General features: G+C 39.2%; 2 protein-coding genes across 2 annotated transcripts; one reads left to right on the forward strand and one right to left on the reverse strand.

Moving 5' to 3' along the window:
• Positions 1 to 268: 268 nt before the first annotated feature.
• LOC104211404 (alpha-mannosidase 2) lies at positions 269 to 6,528 on the reverse strand. The gene is made up of 4 exons (XM_009760453.2): positions 5,805 to 6,528; positions 5,220 to 5,369; positions 4,699 to 4,731; positions 269 to 3,618 (listed from the first exon to the last, which is right to left on the reverse strand). Exons 1-4 carry the CDS (start codon positions 6,348 to 6,350, stop codon positions 883 to 885), a joined length of 3,465 nt encoding a protein of 1,154 aa, XP_009758755.1. The 5' UTR covers positions 6,351 to 6,528; the 3' UTR covers positions 269 to 882.
• An 821-nt stretch (positions 6,529 to 7,349) lies between these two features.
• On the forward strand, positions 7,350 to 10,518 carry LOC104211403 (protein transport protein SEC13 homolog B). Its single transcript, XM_070167656.1, has 2 exons — positions 7,350 to 7,453; positions 9,303 to 10,518. Exon 2 carries the CDS (start codon positions 9,333 to 9,335, stop codon positions 10,239 to 10,241), a length of 909 nt encoding a protein of 302 aa, XP_070023757.1. The 5' UTR covers positions 7,350 to 7,453; positions 9,303 to 9,332; the 3' UTR covers positions 10,242 to 10,518.
• Positions 10,519 to 16,948: the final 6,430 nt, after the last annotated feature.

A 16,948-nucleotide genomic window follows, 5' to 3' on the forward strand; every position in this document is an offset into this window, starting at 1 on the left:
TGTTATTTTTAAACATTTTTTCGACTACCGAATGTAAATAGTCTCTGGAGCGGAATAAAAGTGATAATACCCCTTAAAGATTTTTAGTTTAAAATTTCAAGACAATAAATACTAGCTAATCTCTAAATAACATTCCTGAGAATGGCTATCTACGCACTTGCCCCGAGATTCATCAGTGTGCTCGGAGGAAAATTCGACGAGCATTTATCTTAGAAGTTTGATGTTATATGTTGAGTCCGTCTGCTACATATTTGTGTGAAGTGGAATATTGCCGAATCAATAAACGAGATGCGCTGATATTCTTAATATACATGATATCAAGTTTATGAAAGGTAAGCTAGAATGTAAGTGAGAAACACAACATTTCCATCCCAGCATGCTGCCATTTACTTCCTAAGGGATCCTTCTTAGACAATTGTGTTTCACGACTCATTTGGACAACAAGCAATGCCATCATTAGCATAATAACAAAATAACTTTGTATTCTAAACAACCTCAATTTCTATCCTATCTGATTCAAAATTACCTGAACATTCTAATCCCGCAAACTTTAACACATTCCTGGAAGAGAACCATGTGCAATGCACTCCTCCTTTTATGTGATGAGATATACTGTCAACACCAGCAGCTTTGGTAAAGTTCTCTGCATATTTTCTGAAGTAGCTGTTACAGCAAGAATACTTCCCAGGCCCTCAGGCTCAACTGGCAATGTCAAAAAACCCACTAGGCAAACCACAACTGTCAGAATTTCTACCTTCATCTTTCCAAATTACAGTAGATGAATCCAGTTATAATTTGGAAAAAGAGTTGCAGTGGTGGCCCTTACACTAGCACGCCCTAATTCAGCTTCAGTTGGGGGAAAAATATACAAGTGCTCTACCTTCACTGGTGGGGCCTTAGTTCCAATTTATAAGCCTGTATCTCCATTGGGGAAATGAGGACATGCCCGTCATGAGCTCCATCTCCAAAATGGTCACTATAACCAAGCATCTCTGCATCGTCATGCAAAAGATTTAAAGAAGTAGCCTTTGCATTCAACACAGCTAGGCTCTTGAACATGTCAAAGAGATTAACGGGCACATCAGCTACACTTGAACATTCTGACCTGCCCTTTCGACAGTAAGAAGAATCCCAGTGACGTCTCTGAAAGACTAGGACAAATCTAGGCTCTTCAGGTTGTTGTTGAGTATACTTGAGAGGGCGAGGAACCTTGAAGTTGACAATATGCAAGTCACATGGTAAAGAAGCTGCCAGGGGAGAAAAGGACCTAGGGGGTGGCTGTACAGAGATTTCTTCAGACTTCTTAGCAATGAATACATGAAGAGGATAGTTTAGGTGGGCACCAACCAAATGCGATAAAAGGGAAGGATGTAGGGGATGAGGACCTGTAGTGTGGTTTGCAGCTGCTGTAATATTAGACTCCAAAAGAATATGGAAAACAACATTCATTGCGCGGTTATCCATCACTGCTTGGCCTAGACCACGTCCATCATCCCTTACCAATCTCCTGTCAAGCATTATCTCCAACCATCCATCCTTGAGACTTGCAACACCCAAAGACTGCCGAGTGTGGACTGAGAAGCGATATCCACTTGGTCCTTGCATAAATGCAAGGGAAGGCATTGGATAATAGTTGCCCTGTGTAGGGATCTTATCATAGGTTTCTCTACGGCTCATCTGAAATCCATTTAGATCAGAATGGAAGATCCTTTTGTTCTCGATATCAGTCTTGTACCTAACTATCAATTCCCTGTCATTGAATTCATGACCAAGAAGCTCAACATGATACTCCTTCTCAATAATGTGTTCCTGTATGGTATTATGACCATTATATATACGGGTACTGTGGGAAATTGGAGACTTGTCCCATGCTGTCATTGGGTAAGAATAGACCTCCTGTACCAAATGGCCCTCCGAGACAACCATTATCCCACCAGCTTGTATGATTGGCTCAGCCTCACCCTCCGGTTTGAACAGGTAGGCTCCACCTGAGCTAGAGTACATATCAATTTCTTCATCTATAACATTTTGTCTACCATCACTATGGCTTACTTTCTGCAACAAGCCAAACTTGGTACTGAAGGTTACTGTCAGATGTTCATTCTGGATTGCTGCTTCATTGCTGTCCAACTTTGAGCAAGTGTATGGTGCAGGGCAGGAGAAATTTCCAGACGGCACTAATATTCTAAGTTGTGCAGGTATGGCCTTCTCACATCCAGCAAATCCATTAGCAACATAATACGTTTGCAATCCCATGGCAGGTACTGAAGCTTTCCAGTAGACACGATGCCTTCTCGAAAAAGTTTTTTCCTTATCATGTGACAATTCTGGAGATATCTGGCTTTTAATACATGTCCAGTTTGAGTCCAAGATTGTTACATCCGGCCTCTCAACAGTGACCATGACAACTTCATTTCTTGTCTGCTCTGATGGATTAAAAAGGACCACAGTCTGAACAGTTCCTTCACGAGCACTAATGACTTTAACCACTGGTTGGGCATCATATTTAGATCTTACCTGTGCTGGTTCAAACTGAGAAGGATGTTGGTCATTTTTCTCATGGCGGATCCCCAACAACACCTCAATAGCCTTAGACATAAAAATTTGAAGGTCTTGCAGAGCCATGTGCATCCGTGTCCCGTAGTCCTGCACCACATGGTCCTTGGCAGTACCAGTGACCCCATCATGATGCTGAAAAAGTGCCAAGTTCCTTCTCGCTGCAGTCAACTTGTAGGAAAATCCAGTAGGCAATTTTTCACACTGTGCTCTCTGGCAGTATCCTAATAGGAAAGCCATCAACATTTCGGCGCTGCGAAGGTTATGCTCCAAAACACGATCAACTGCCTTGAAGAAAGGCCTGGAGACATAATAGCCACTCCAGTAATCCTGTTGCCTGTCAGAATAAGTGAAGAAATCACCTGACAGAGAAGGAAAACCTCCAATCTCACCAGAACCAATCTCATGCGGACGAGAATAGTTTATTCTTTCAGCCTCATCGCGCAGCGTTCGGAAATAATCATCTAAAGTACCAAACTTTGCCTCTGCATTCAAGCTAGGGTTAGAATTGATATAATCAAACAGCAGTTGGTAATTCCGAAACTGAGCTTCTGCTTCATCAACACTGACATATCGGAAATCATCACCGAGGGGAACAAGAAGTGTATTTGTTCGATATAGTGTTGATTTCTTTCTATACTGATCTAATAGTTTAAGTGCTCTTTCCTTCACATTTTCCGGGGTGGTCTCTTCAGGATTTTCTCCCCAAGGACATCGTTCATAGGGAAACCCATACATTCGAGCAAAGTCAAACTGACAACAAATTGCAGGCTCAGGCCCACAAGTATGTGGAATATCATAGGAATAAAATGGCATCATATGGACAAAAATATCAGTTCTTTCTTCAGCATCCCAGCTCTGCCGCCACACGTATTCCAAATTCTGGTATAAAGCAAGTTCCTTTTTCAACTCATAATGAGTTCTCTGTATAAGCATGTTCTCGAAACCCATACGCCGCAAAAGATATGCCATAGTTGGTGAATAACCAAAAGGATCAATAGACCAAGAATTTTTAGGAATTACACCTATAGTCTCATTCAACCACATATTTCCTTCTGTAATCTGAACATGAATGCAAAAACCAAGATCTACATTAGCGAATATTGAAGAGAAGTACATAACAGAATGAGAAGCATACGAATAAGAGACCATCATGCATTAAGAAGAAAACAGAATAAGCACCAAAACATGCAAAACAAGGATGGGAGAAAAACTACTTTATCCAATCGGTAGATCTAATTTAAATCAGGTTAGATTGGCAAAGAAATTTGCAACAATCTCGCAGGCTAACTAGAGTTAAATGACATCAAATCTTCTTTTGATTGTTAGTCAAACGACATAATATCTATGTAATGTGAAACTATCAAGATGCGGAAATCAGCATGTACCCATATGCCAAAGATTCAGTTGACCTTTAATAATTAATACCCCCTTTAGGTTAATAATCTCAAATAGTGAAATCGATTTAACAAATTTCCACGCAAGATACATTCCAGTTACAGCCAATATTTAATAACTCTAGATGAAATTTCCTATAACATATTTACTAGAGAAAAAGATTGGATGAATTTTAAGATTTTAGCTATGACTCTTTTATATATAAGACGTAATCTTTTGATAATTATATGAAAAGTAAAATATACCAGTTCTAATGCAATAGCATGTGGCCTTTATGAGTGTTTGATATCTCATTAATTTTCACAAACTGAGCTAACTATCAATCACAAGAGTACCAAATTTAGCATGCTCACAAGCTTTTTACGGTTCCTAACATTATTAATCATTTGAGAGTTACCTGAAATACAAAAGTATAACGACATAAACCACTTACTCCATGTGTCAAGTATTCCAACAATCAGCATTCACCACAAGGTCCACAACAACATTGAAAACAAATCTAGAATTATACTTAGAGGACAAAAACCACCATAGCACTTCCCTAAATTAAAGAAATATTCTCGATTTCTAATAGTGTTCTAATCTGTCATAATTACAAATCATAAGCAAAATTCCACAACTACAACCAAAAGGAAGATACAATATCCTCTTTTTCATTTATAGATACAATCATTACTGCATGATACAGCAAATTTGCATAGATAACTAAGGCAGTGACGATTAAAAGAAAAGCCTCTTGCTTACCTGTTCAATGATTGCGAAGTAATGTGAATTAGCCTGCAGACAAAGAAAAAGATGAAAGGCCGTAAGTCAACCATAATGACATAAGATTGCCAAAAGCTCCATTTCCAAATGCTGTTTACAGGATTACTCAAAACAAATTTGAATCCTTCAAAAGCAATTTAATATCTGTATTTGAACGAATTTTTCTATTAATTATGGCATTTCCTTTTAAATATTTTAACCAATTTATGCACTGAAAAGCTATTTATCACTGCAATTACACTTTGAATTTCATTACAGGAAGAATCATGACTCCCTCAGAATAAGTTGCCATATTAAAACCATGGAAACTTGTTCTTTGAACCGCATGCTTGACCTGATTTTACCAAGTCCTGAATATATTCATGCTCAGAAAGAACTATCAAAAATAACCAACAAGAGAGAGAAAATATATGATTTTCACGCATCAACTTCAGAATTCATTTGGCCGTAAAACTAATGTTCTACTGTTTCATAGCTATGTGACGCTCATGGAGGTTTACCTCATCATTCATCACCCAACCACCTCCAACAATTTCTAGCTGCCCATTCCTCACTAGATTGGCGAATGCCTCTTTCTTTTCATCTGTTGCATCCCTCCACCATCTCTCCAGATAGGACATCTCTTCCCATATAAATTTCCGCCGAGAGTCCTAGAAGGAACAGAATTCAACAACCAAAAAGTCATTCAGCAATTCAACAGCTATGATAAACAATGAACAACAACTACCGCTACTAATATGCCTCAATGCCAAACTAGTTAAGGCATGTTATATGACATATCCATTCTGCTCCATTTGGGCCAGTTTCATTCCAACATTATAAAGGGGTTCTTGAAAGGTATGATTGCCTAAACACACACTTAAATCAGCTCAATTAAAATATATTTACACAATCAGGTACTTAAAAGGTAACTGCAAGTAACACTATTTAACAGCATTGATTGATAACATAGAACAAATGGTAAATAACCTCTTATAACAGGTTAAATTACACTGATGGTGTACAAAAATTAATTATATTGTCAATGCATATAACTTAAATCCACGCCTAATTAATCTTAACACTAAACTTGACACTGAAATTACCTTTGGAAGCGTTTCAACAAGGGTATCAAGGATGTGCTTGGACTGTCTATCATAATATTCCTCAACCGTAAGTTTCCAACCAGGATCATTATGTGAATGTGGGACCACAAATATTTTCAATTTCTCAGAATCCCACTCGTCCCCTTTGTAAGTCACCTTCCAACCCTGCTTCCAGGCCCCACCATCTTCATCCTTAAACTGAATCTTATCATACAAACCTTTAGTAGTAATATCAACAACCGCACCCGAAACGGCGTCGCTTCCTGGAGATTTACGATAACTGGGCTTTCTGGGCCGAGGAAATCGGGCTCGGGCAGCCCGGAAATGGGATGAGAGAAGGGGTTTAGGAACTCCGTAGCTGTAGATGATGAGAAGGAAGACGAAGATAGAGAAAGAGAGGCCAATTGTGAAGAAGTTTGAGCGGAGGAAGTCTCTGAGGGCGGTTCGTTTGCGAGATTTACGAGTTTGTCGGGAAGGAGATGGTTTGGTGGTGGGGAGGAGTGAATGCGCCCACCCAGCTCCGCCGCGGCGGGATGAGAAGGCCATGCTAAAGGGCGGTGATCGGCGGCGGAGGACTCAGATCTGCTGAGTAATATGGGTGATCGGAGAGTATCGGAACTACTGAGTACTCCAGTGTGATGGGAAGGAAGACTTGCGCTGTTTTTCCAACTAAAGTAGGAAAACTTTGATATTTCTCATTTGACAACGATCACATACCGATCCTTGTTTAATTAATTAAGTTGAAACTGTATATTAATATACTTTTGTAATAATTCTTTTAATAAAATGTGTTAAAATAATGACACTACAACTATTTTTACCGTAATAAGGTAATTTCATTACCTTGATTATTCAAATACTTTTAAAATATTCATAACTGTAAACAACAATTACTGTAAGATTTTATTTTATTTTGTTATTTTTATAAGACAATTCACCGTTAAATATTTGGGGCAAATAAATTTTACTACCTTATGCTATGCGAGTATAGTGGAGTTGAACGGATTATTCCAAATGACCAAAATATAGTTGGTTTTATTCTTCTACTTTTTTATTTAATTAAAGGCGGATGTAAAATGGTAAATTTTTCTAATATATACGTACTAGTACAACGCATTATATGTGCATTAAGAATTTCAGTGATTATTAATTTTGTAATATTACGATATATGCATATAATGTTGTTCGTAAATCAAATGACTTCTAGTGGGTTATTTGGTTGTCATGTTATATGAGAATTACCTATTTGAGGGTATTTTTTTTCTGCACGTACTTTAATCTCCATATTGCAAACTAATGTATTTTTTATCTAATTTTATTCTGCATAAATTAATATGTATGCACAACTTTTAATGTGAATTCAGTTAATTTTTACCTCAACAACTCATTAGTTATATGGAATTTTGCATTAGTCATATAAAAATTACATTTTCTAACCTCTCCAACTATTTTATGCAGAATTTTACACTGCAATTATTTGTCTTAATTAATAACGCAAAAAAGTAAAAATAAAATAAAATAAAATAAATAAAACCCATGGGAGTTGATTTGATGTAAAAGCATTTTAGAAGTAGAAACCACTTAAATATCATCTCTCTCCAGGTTTGAGGCGAAATAGCAGTTCTCCTCTCTATCGCGCTTGAATACAGGTAACAACTTAATCTGGTTGCATTGAGATCTGGATATGATTATTCTTTTCGCTACATCTCTGTGCTGTTCTAATTTTTCGCATTCGCTCTATTCGTTTTGGGTCGACCCGGTTTAAGATCCACGCGGAAATCCCAGATCTAGTTAGGCATGTATTTTTCGATTCAATAGATATCATTTTTACCTCTTCTATTCTTATGTGTCTATGTGTAATCTGGAATTCGGCGATCCGTGAATTGGTTGTTAGACACATCTTATGGAGCATGGAGAAGCTCAGGGAACCCCAATTTTGTTCTCGGGAGCCGTTTGTTTGCCCCTCCCTGAGCAATTTATTGTATCTTGGTGTTAATTGATTGAGTGCTTCTCTTTGAATGTTCTTTATAACTATAGATATTTTTTGAGATGGAATCGCTATTACTATATATCTATCTGTCTATACAGTTAGTACTGGCAAGACGAGATGCTCATGTAAGCCTGGAATTTAAGGGACGTCGGCATCTGCTGCAAAATAAAGTTGTTCTTTAAATGTTGCCCTAGGATCATTCTCTTATGCCATTGTATTGTCCTCAGAGAAAAGAACCTTTTTCTTCTTCTAGCATAGCTTGGGAAGCTATGCAAAATACTCCCCAATAGATCCAGCAGAACAGTACAAAATATGTGTGTTCTTAGTTTTCTACTTCTTTATTGTTAGAGGTTCAAATCAGTTGATGAACGTGTAGGTAGGTTGAAGTAGGTTATTTGCCAGAAAGGAATTTTTCTATGTACTGTTTTAAATCTATAGACATACTTTTTTTTCCACAGTTCAAGCGTATATAAACCTTGGTTGGAAGTCAGTCTCTAGAAAGAATGTCATGTTTATCTTTTCTGAACAGTAATCATTGGTTTAGGGGAAGGACTTATGTGGATTACATAGTTATTTTTTATTCAGGAGTATATGAACTTAGCTGATATTTCACGATAACCTTTGATTGAATCAATGGTCATTTTAGTATTTTTGTCTTATGAGTATTATGTTCAAAAGAGTGCAGAAGCCAACTGTAATATTTATCGTTGAAACTAGGAACCCCAATCAGGGCAGCTTAACTTATTATAGGTGAGAACAGCGTGAAAAATACTGGGTTAGAGGAGAGGATTTGGATTTGACCTTTCGGACCCATAGACTATTTACTAAGTAGTTAATCTTAGTTTTTAAAGTGCTTTGTGTGTATTTTGTTGGCTTGATGTATGTGTTGACTAATTAACAATCTCTTTTGACTATTTTAAAAGGATCTTATGAGTTAAGCTGCAGTCTTTCCCCAAATCATTATCCATATCATGTATTGATATATCAATTCATTGGATGCGTAATCTGATTTATATTTTGGCTAATCTGCTTTGATTTAGATTCTCTGCCTCCTCAAATCTACGGCTTTTGCCTTTTAGTGACTTTTCACCTATGTAATCCTCCCCAAAACCCCTACCTATCTTATTCAAAATATAACATGTTCAGTGATAAACCATTTGTCTTTTCTTTGTGCTGCCTGCGTTTATGACAAATGAAGGCTTCTCCTTTATCTTCTTCTCTGGTGTATTGAAATGAACAAGCTTAAAATAATGGCATGAAAAAGCTCTTATCTTCTCTTTAAAAATGGATTTGCAAATATTAATTCACCTGAATGTTCTTATTTACGACGTATATTTTAGTTTGTATAGTTGCTTGAGTTGCGTTTCTATTGTTAGGCTTTGTAACTGACTTTGGTTGAAGAATCTCTTATTTTCGTAGCCAAATAATGGTGGGGAAGAGAACTCTCTTTAAAATTTTATCTTTCTAACTGACATATATACTAAAATTGGATCTGACCATAAACGCAGGAGCTTTTATATCAGTAGCGGCAAGGGAAAATGCCAGCACAGAAGATTGAAACTGGTCACAATGACATAGTTCACGATGTTACTATGGACTATTATGGAAAACGTGTGGCTACAGCATCTTCTGATACCACCATAAAAATAACTGGTGTGAGCAACAATGCTGCTTCACAACACCTTGCTACTTTGAGCGGTCATACTGGTCCTGTTTGGCAGGCTGCCTGGGCTCATCCTAAATTTGGCTCAATCCTTGCTTCCTGCTCCTACGATGGTAAGGTAATAATCTGGAAGGAAGGCAATCAGAATGAGTGGACACAAGCTCATGTTTTTAGTGACCACAAATCATCGGTTAACTCCATTTCATGGGCTCCTCATGAACTTGGGCTTTGCTTGGCTTGTGGTTCTTCTGATGGTAATATCTCAGTGCACACTGCTAGGTCAGATGGTGGTTGGGACACTACGAGAATAGACCAAGCTCATCCAGTTGGGGTAACATCAGTTTCATGGGCACCATCAATGGCTCCAGGGGCTTTGGTTGGTTCAGGTGCGCTTGAACCTGTTCAAAAGCTGGCATCTGGTGGATGTGATAACACTGTGAAGGTTTGGAAGTTATATAACGGCATTTGGAAGATGGATTGCTTCCCTGCACTTCAGATGCACACTAACTGGGTGAGGGATGTAGCCTGGGCACCAAACTTGGGACTACCGAAGTCAACAATTGCTAGTGCTTCAGAGGATGGTACAGTTGTCATATGGACTGTGGCAAAGGAGGGAGATCAGTGGGAGGGCAAGGTTCTTAAAGACTTCAAGACTCCTGTTTGGAGGGTCTCATGGTCTCTAACCGGAAACTTGTTAGCAGTTGCCGCTGGGGATAACAATGTCACATTGTGGAAAGAAGCTGTTGATGGGGAGTGGCAACAGGCCAGCACTGTTGACCAATAGAATTGGAACTTGGAAGTAATAGAATTTAAGTTTTTGTGTTTTCTTTCTACCATTCAGACCTTTTTCCTAGCTGAGCGAGATAGCATTTTAATTGAGGACTCTTTATTTACTTTGATTTGATTCTTCTCTTTTATTCAGTATGCGTGACGATCAGTTTCACTTAAGCTAGGAGTTGAAATTGTAGAAGCTCATATACATTTTTCTTGTCTGGCCTGTACTGTATTGCCCTTATCATGTTTCATTTTGAATACATTCCGCAAGTTATTTTTGTTCCTAATGCCCCTTGTTACCGTGAAATTGCTACTTTCCCTTCTCCCCGAATTTAAATTATAAAAAATATGAAAAACTCGAGAGAAAAGACTCGTACTTTCATCTTTCTTACTAGTTGCAACACAACATGATACGCTTGGGTTTGTCTGGGTTGGATTATATTGGGAGTACCGTTAGGATTAACTAACGAGAAAGTTATAGGTGGCACTGAAAAGATTTAAGTTTAGAAAGGGGCAAGGAGCGCAAAAGCATCTTTGGTACAATTTTTTCCATACACTTTGTAAGCACGTGATTTTTGCTTCACGGACAATCACTCCAAAAGAAAACAAAAATAGTGACCAGTGACCTCGCTGTACAAATTTTCAATTTTTCATGACCTGTACTGCTAGTCATTTGTGGTTCGTCCCATTTTTGTATTTTTGATCTTATCAGTCAAAATACAAGGTATGTCTGTCATAGTAATCAAACCGTAATTCGGTCGTTGAAAGAAAATTCAAAAATATATATATGCATTATTCATTCTAGGTTGTGATTTAACCTACTTAAATACTTTTATGTGTGTGATAATTGTTTAAAGTGTTGCATTGTTGTTTGTTTAATTTCATTTTTTTTTATTTCATTTTTGTTTTAAAATTAGAAAAAAAAAGAGTGATGAAAATCGGTTTGGGCCCAAAAATGAAACAAAAATAGGCCCAAAACCGGCACTCAAGTCCAGTCCAAATCCGGCCTGCCCAAACATTGATTCAAACGACGCCGTATCAACGTCCTTATTGGAGCCGTTGATCTGACTCAAACAAACGGTCCTGATCAGGTTGATCACTTCACCTCAACGACGCCGTTTCAGTCAAATTAATCTGAACCGTCCAACCCTTAGATCCAACGGACCCAGGCCTTCCCCCCTAAACCCGTCCAATTTTGACCCGATCCAGCCTTACCCGGTCTCACCCACTATCAAACCCAAAACGACACCGTCTTCCTTAAGTGAATAGATCCTGGCCGTAGATCTCATCTGATCCAACGGCCAGGATCTAAACCCTTAGATCGTATATAAGCTTTCTATCGTACCCCACGCCCCCTATCCGAACCCCCCTCCACTCATCGTCTTCACCAAACACTGAAACCCCTCAAACCCTAGCAGCCGCCCTGATTTCCCTTTCACCAGAACCCGACGGCATGAACGCCGATGATCACCTTCTGAACACCCTAGGACCACCTCACTGTCCTGAACATGGATCTGTTACCCCCTAGCCTCGAATCACCTTCCTTCGTCTCGAATCTTCATTTGAAGATTCGAGTCGAACTCTGACCTACACCAAACCTCACCATCTTCACACTAGACAGTCCCCGAACCTCCCTCGTGACCAAACCATGTTTGGTTTGGTCCGAATCTGACCAGGGAAACACGAATCCCAGATCTGCTGTTTCGAACCCTAGGGTTCTTCGTGCCTATTCCGTGCATGTTCCGTGCCTGTTTAAACCAAGAGTTTATTGTCTAATGGACCTTAATCGAAGTGTTTCTCAAAACACTTCGATTATGGGTTCCTCGTGCCTGTTCCGTGCCTGTTCCGTGCCTGTTTAAACCAAGAGTTTATGGTCTAATGGACCTTAATCGAAGGGTTTCTCATTTGAGAAACACTTCGATTAAAGTCCGTTAAACTTTGAGAAGGGTCTGTTCAAACACAAGTTGATTTTCCTGATCTTTTCTTTCAAAGATTTTAAGGTAAGTTTGTCTTCTCTTCTTCATTCCAGTTCGTGTGTGTGTTAAAGGTCTATTCGTATGGCCAAACATCTTGTTCAAATTGTGTTTTGAATTTTACCAACTGTTTTCTCACACCTTGCCTGGACCTCTGTTATTTGATCAAATGTTTCCTCATTCACTGATAATGCATGTGTATGTGAACTGCATAACTTACTGAATTGAAACTGTTTGAGTAATCAATCCCCAAGTTAACCTCTGTATTGACATGTGCAATCTGACCCCTTGCTGATACTGTTTGATTCTAATCCTTGGCTTTGATTGTGTATGTTGTAATTAGTATAGTCGATTCGATACATGTCGTTAAATAGTTTTAGCTGTTTGAATGGTAACAGCTTGATTTGTCTCGTTGAACATTGCTTGAATCAAAATTGAAGATCGACTATAGCTATTTACAATTGATGTATTTGAATCAGAAATATAAAGGGATTGATTTTGTTTAGTTGCAGTTAGAATTGGAGGGCATGTGCACTTGTGCACAACATGTGCATAAAGCCCTTTTGGATTAAAATAGTCTGACAGCACATGCTGTCAGATTATATTCTTGCTGCCCATGGCCTGTTTTAGTTTAATAAATGTTAAAAAGGGGCTGTCAGGGATGTCATGGGAGTCTGTTTATTTAAAATAGCTGAGTGGAAAAAACAGTAGGGAGGGGGAATTTTGAGTTGTCACACAGACTGTAAAGTGCTGGGATTAGGCTATAAGAAGGGGGACCTTCCGTTAGAGGAGGGAGGATTCTTTTTGGAGCCTAAAAGAGAAGGTTTTCTTTAAAAAAAACTGAAAGAAAAAAACATAAATTCTGAGAATATTGTAACCAAACGCTGTCTGAAAACTACAGAAGAGTTCACTTTGGTCAAGTTGTCTTGGCCAAGTTCTGTTGTTTGCCCTGATTGAGCTGCTTGTGATTGTTGAACTGCTGGTGTTGCTGCATTGAATACTCTGTTTATTTCTGTGAGTTCATTACTGGTTCTGGGATTGTTTGTTTGTTGCTCGACTGCTCGGGAGCTTCATCATTGTTGGCTGGTTGTTGTTGCTGTGTTGTTGCTGTGTATCTGCTGTTGTTGTGTTTGTTGCATACCACTCAACTGATCATTCCTTTCTTTCTTTGCTTTCCTTACCAGGTACACAATTACACTACCAATGTAACTCGAAAGTTTGAGCAATGAGTGTAAAAGAGAAGATCTGCAGATGTTTTTTTATATACATGGACTGTTGTGTTAAATGTCATGTAGTGTCTAATAGCTCACATTTTTGTTTGGGATACTGAAGGTAGCTTACAAGCCTAGCTGATGTCAATGTAGGGGATTGAATGATAGTTGTATATGTATGCTGTTAGATAAAGGTATTCCCAATGCAGTAGGTTGTATCTTGGATTTAGTTTAATTGTGTAGTATAATTCTTTAATGTATGCCAAGCATGAAAACTGTACACTACTAGTTAAGTTCTTTCTCTTCCGATAAATTGCCTCATCTAACTGGTAAACCATGCTTTAGAACAAAGAACACAAAGCTTGCAATCTCAACCGCATGAAGGTTGAGCCCAGGTCAAAACAGACCAAGCAGGCCCGCATCGAACAAACAGTGGCCCAGGTCTGGCCCATCCCGCATGAGCTGGATTTGGGCCGTAATGTTCAATCAGCTGTCCGTGTGCGTAATCACGTTTACTTATTCTGTAAAAGCATTTTGAATCCTGCTATAAATAAGCCTACAAGCATGTAATCAACTAGGACTATCTCTGTTTTCAATTAGTAGAGACAAACGCGACAAGAAACGTAGTTGCTATAGGATATCCTTTTAAAATAAGGACGAGATGAGCCTCGACAAATAAAAATGCACAAGCTGCGGGGCCCTCGTTAAATGTATATATCGAAGCATTCAGTTTCCAAGGCGGGTCGTTTAGCAAATCTCACGACCCTCCCGGAATAATAACGCGATAGCCTCTTTAAGCCCGTATTTAATAATTTACCTTCTTAAATTCGGGTGCGCATTTATGTGACCCAAATCCAAATCTCGACGGATTCGAGATGTGTTTCTAATCACGGGTACATTGATTGTGACGTGGTTCGAGATGCATGTCCATGACGTCGCAAATTCCTTTTTAAAAGTAAGAATGAGACGAGCCTCGACAAACAAAAAATGTACAAAGCTGCGGGGCCCTCTAAATGTATGTATATATTAAAGTATTTAGAATTCGGGATGTGCCGTTTAACGAATTTTTACGACCTTCCCCAAAATAACAAGACGCTAGTTGCTTTAGGCGCGCCTTTAACAATTTATTTTCCTTAATTCGGGTGCACATTTATGTGACCCAAATCCAAATCTCAACCGAGTCGAGATATATCGATAACCACGGGTACATTGATGTAACGTGGTTCGAGATATGTTTTCACGACGTTGCAATTCTTGATAAAAATAACAGTAAATGATAAAAGCGGTTAAAAGATAAAATTTGCACATAAGTTCATATTGTATTTAAAATCAGATAAATAAGCCAAATATAACAGTTGAGCGACCGTGCTAGAACCATGGAACTCGGGAATGCCTAACACCTTCTCCCGGGTTAACAGAATTCCTTATCCGGATTTCTGGTACGCAGACTGTAATATAGAGTCATTCTTTTCCTCGATTCGGGATTAGGTGACTTGGGACACCCTAAATCTCCCAAGTGGCGACTCTGAAATAAATAAAAAAATCCCGTTTCGATTGTCCTTTAATTGGAAAAACTCCCTTGTACCCTCTCGGGTGCGGAAAAAGGAGGTGTGACAGCTCTGGCGACTCTGCTGGGGATTGTGACCCAGAACCACTGGTTCAGGGTCCAAGAATTCGAGCTTAGAATAATTGTTATATCTGGCTTATTATCTGATCTTTATTACATGTTTTGCATAAAAGTGCTAAATGTTGTCTTTTACCGCTTTTGATATTATCTGAACTGTATATAAACTGTGCCGAAACCCTTCTTTTCTTACCTCCGGGGAGAAGCTCGCTGGTCGAGACTCCCTATTCTGTTAGTGTCAATACCTGAAATAAGAAAGAGGTCGGACAAGTTACAAAGCCGGACGATCTCGCGGGTCCCCGGTACGTAGCCCCCTCCTCGACTCGAGTTGTCCGCTCGGGTACACAGTCTAGAACAAATACCCAGGTTACGAACCTAGAATAACTTGACTTCATGCCGGATCCCTAGTAGGAACGCTTATTTGCATCATGTTGCATTTGACTTAGGGGACTCAACACAGGGGTTGGGTCCGTCTAGGACAGGCAACCTGAAATGAAAAGACCATCCTGCTGCATCCTACTTGTTTGCGCATTTATTTGCTTCAGTTCCGCATGCTGACCGGTTTCTAAAAAAAAAATTAGCAAAAAGGGTCAAAAAAAATATTCTCTTTAATTACTTTCAAAAAGGGGTATTTATTTAAAAAAAAATGTGTCAAATTTTAAAGAGTCATAAATAAGTCAGGTGATGTTGTTTTGTCATAAAAAGCCGAATGCTCCCGAAAGGGACGCCGGAAGGCTGACTTTGCATAAAATAGCCACCTTTGGGTCTTGTTTAGTATTTTTGTCCAGTTGACCCACACGGCCTTAAAATCTTCATCCCCGAAGTACTTAAAGGCCGTGTTCAAAACTTGATCCCCTTTGTAAAATATTATTGAGTCAAGTCATTTTGTTAAAACCACCTTAATAAATGTGCAGTATGAGCACGATGCAAAATGAACATTTTTCAATAATGACCAAAATCCCTGTCAAGTTACGGCTATGGTGGAATGATCTAGGTGTTGAAGGACAGAATGAGGTCAAGAAATATTTGAAAGGTCTCGTGGGTTTGTTGGAAATCCAACCTCACAGCTCGTACCTATGGTGGTATCTGACATCTTCCGAGCCCTCACAGCTTGTAAAGCTGGGGGAAAATTTTTCGAAGGTTGTAACTTGCTCCTACAAATGTGGATGACCAAGCACCTCTGCCATCGTTCCGAGATTTTGAGCCATGGTTCCCCGGAAAAGACTTGCATAGAAGAATTTTACACGAGAACCAAAGAGATTAGTTTGCCCAAAGGAGTCCTGGCATGGACCTCGTTCTTTCAAGCTCTTACTGCCAGCCAAATACAATGGACGCTGGGATGGTTGCCTGTTGATGAGGTCATATATATGCCGGCAGCTAAAACTCATTTCTTACTGATGGGGCTTAAGAGCATTCAACCTTACGTGCCCTGCCGAGTTTTGAGACAGCTCGGAAGATGCCAGACAGTACCTCATGAGGAAGATCTTAGCACTCAAGCAGTTGAGATAAGTCCTGACGGATAGTTTCCAGAAGCGAAAATTCGCCAAATCTGGAGTGAGTGTCAATATTTGAAATCAGATACTTGCGTACGGGATCGAGCCAAAGGTGAGACGGCACCAGGTTACCTTGCATGGTATAGAAGGGAACTTGAGCATGAAAGGCCGGCTAAGAGACCCCACATCCTGAATTTCGCCGAATCGTCGCGAAAGCAGTGGGATTGGTTAGCAAAAGAAAGAGGCTATTGCGCCGAAATCAGCAGGTTGAAGCAACAAGTGGAAAGCTTGAAATATGAGCACAACGTGCAAGTTGCTACCGATCTGGGAGAGCAGAACAGGTTAATTCAGGAAAACGAAATGCTCAGAGCACAGATCAAACAGATAAGGATGGATGCGGATAAACAGCCAAGGCG

The sequence above is a fragment of the Nicotiana sylvestris genome, chromosome 2 (genome assembly GCF_000393655.2).
Source record: "Nicotiana sylvestris chromosome 2, ASM39365v2, whole genome shotgun sequence".
In the NCBI taxonomy this organism is placed as follows: Eukaryota; Viridiplantae; Streptophyta; class Magnoliopsida; order Solanales; family Solanaceae; genus Nicotiana; species Nicotiana sylvestris.

Excerpts from the sequence above, each read along its gene's own strand:
- LOC104211403 (XM_070167656.1), top strand. The coding sequence starts at position 9,333 with ATGCCAGCACAGAAGATTGAAACTGGTCACAATGACATAGTTCACGAT.
- LOC104211404 (XM_009760453.2), bottom strand. The coding sequence starts at position 6,350 with ATGGCCTTCTCATCCCGCCGCGGCGGAGCTGGGTGGGCGCATTCACTC. Across the intron at positions 4,732-5,219 it reads GTTGGGTGATGAATGATGAG|GCTAATTCACATTACTTCGC; the intron begins GTAAACCTCCAT and ends CTTTGTCTGCAG. Across the intron at positions 3,619-4,698 it reads ACTTCGCAATCATTGAACAG|ATTACAGAAGGAAATATGTG; the intron begins GTAAGCAAGAGG and ends ATTCATGTTCAG.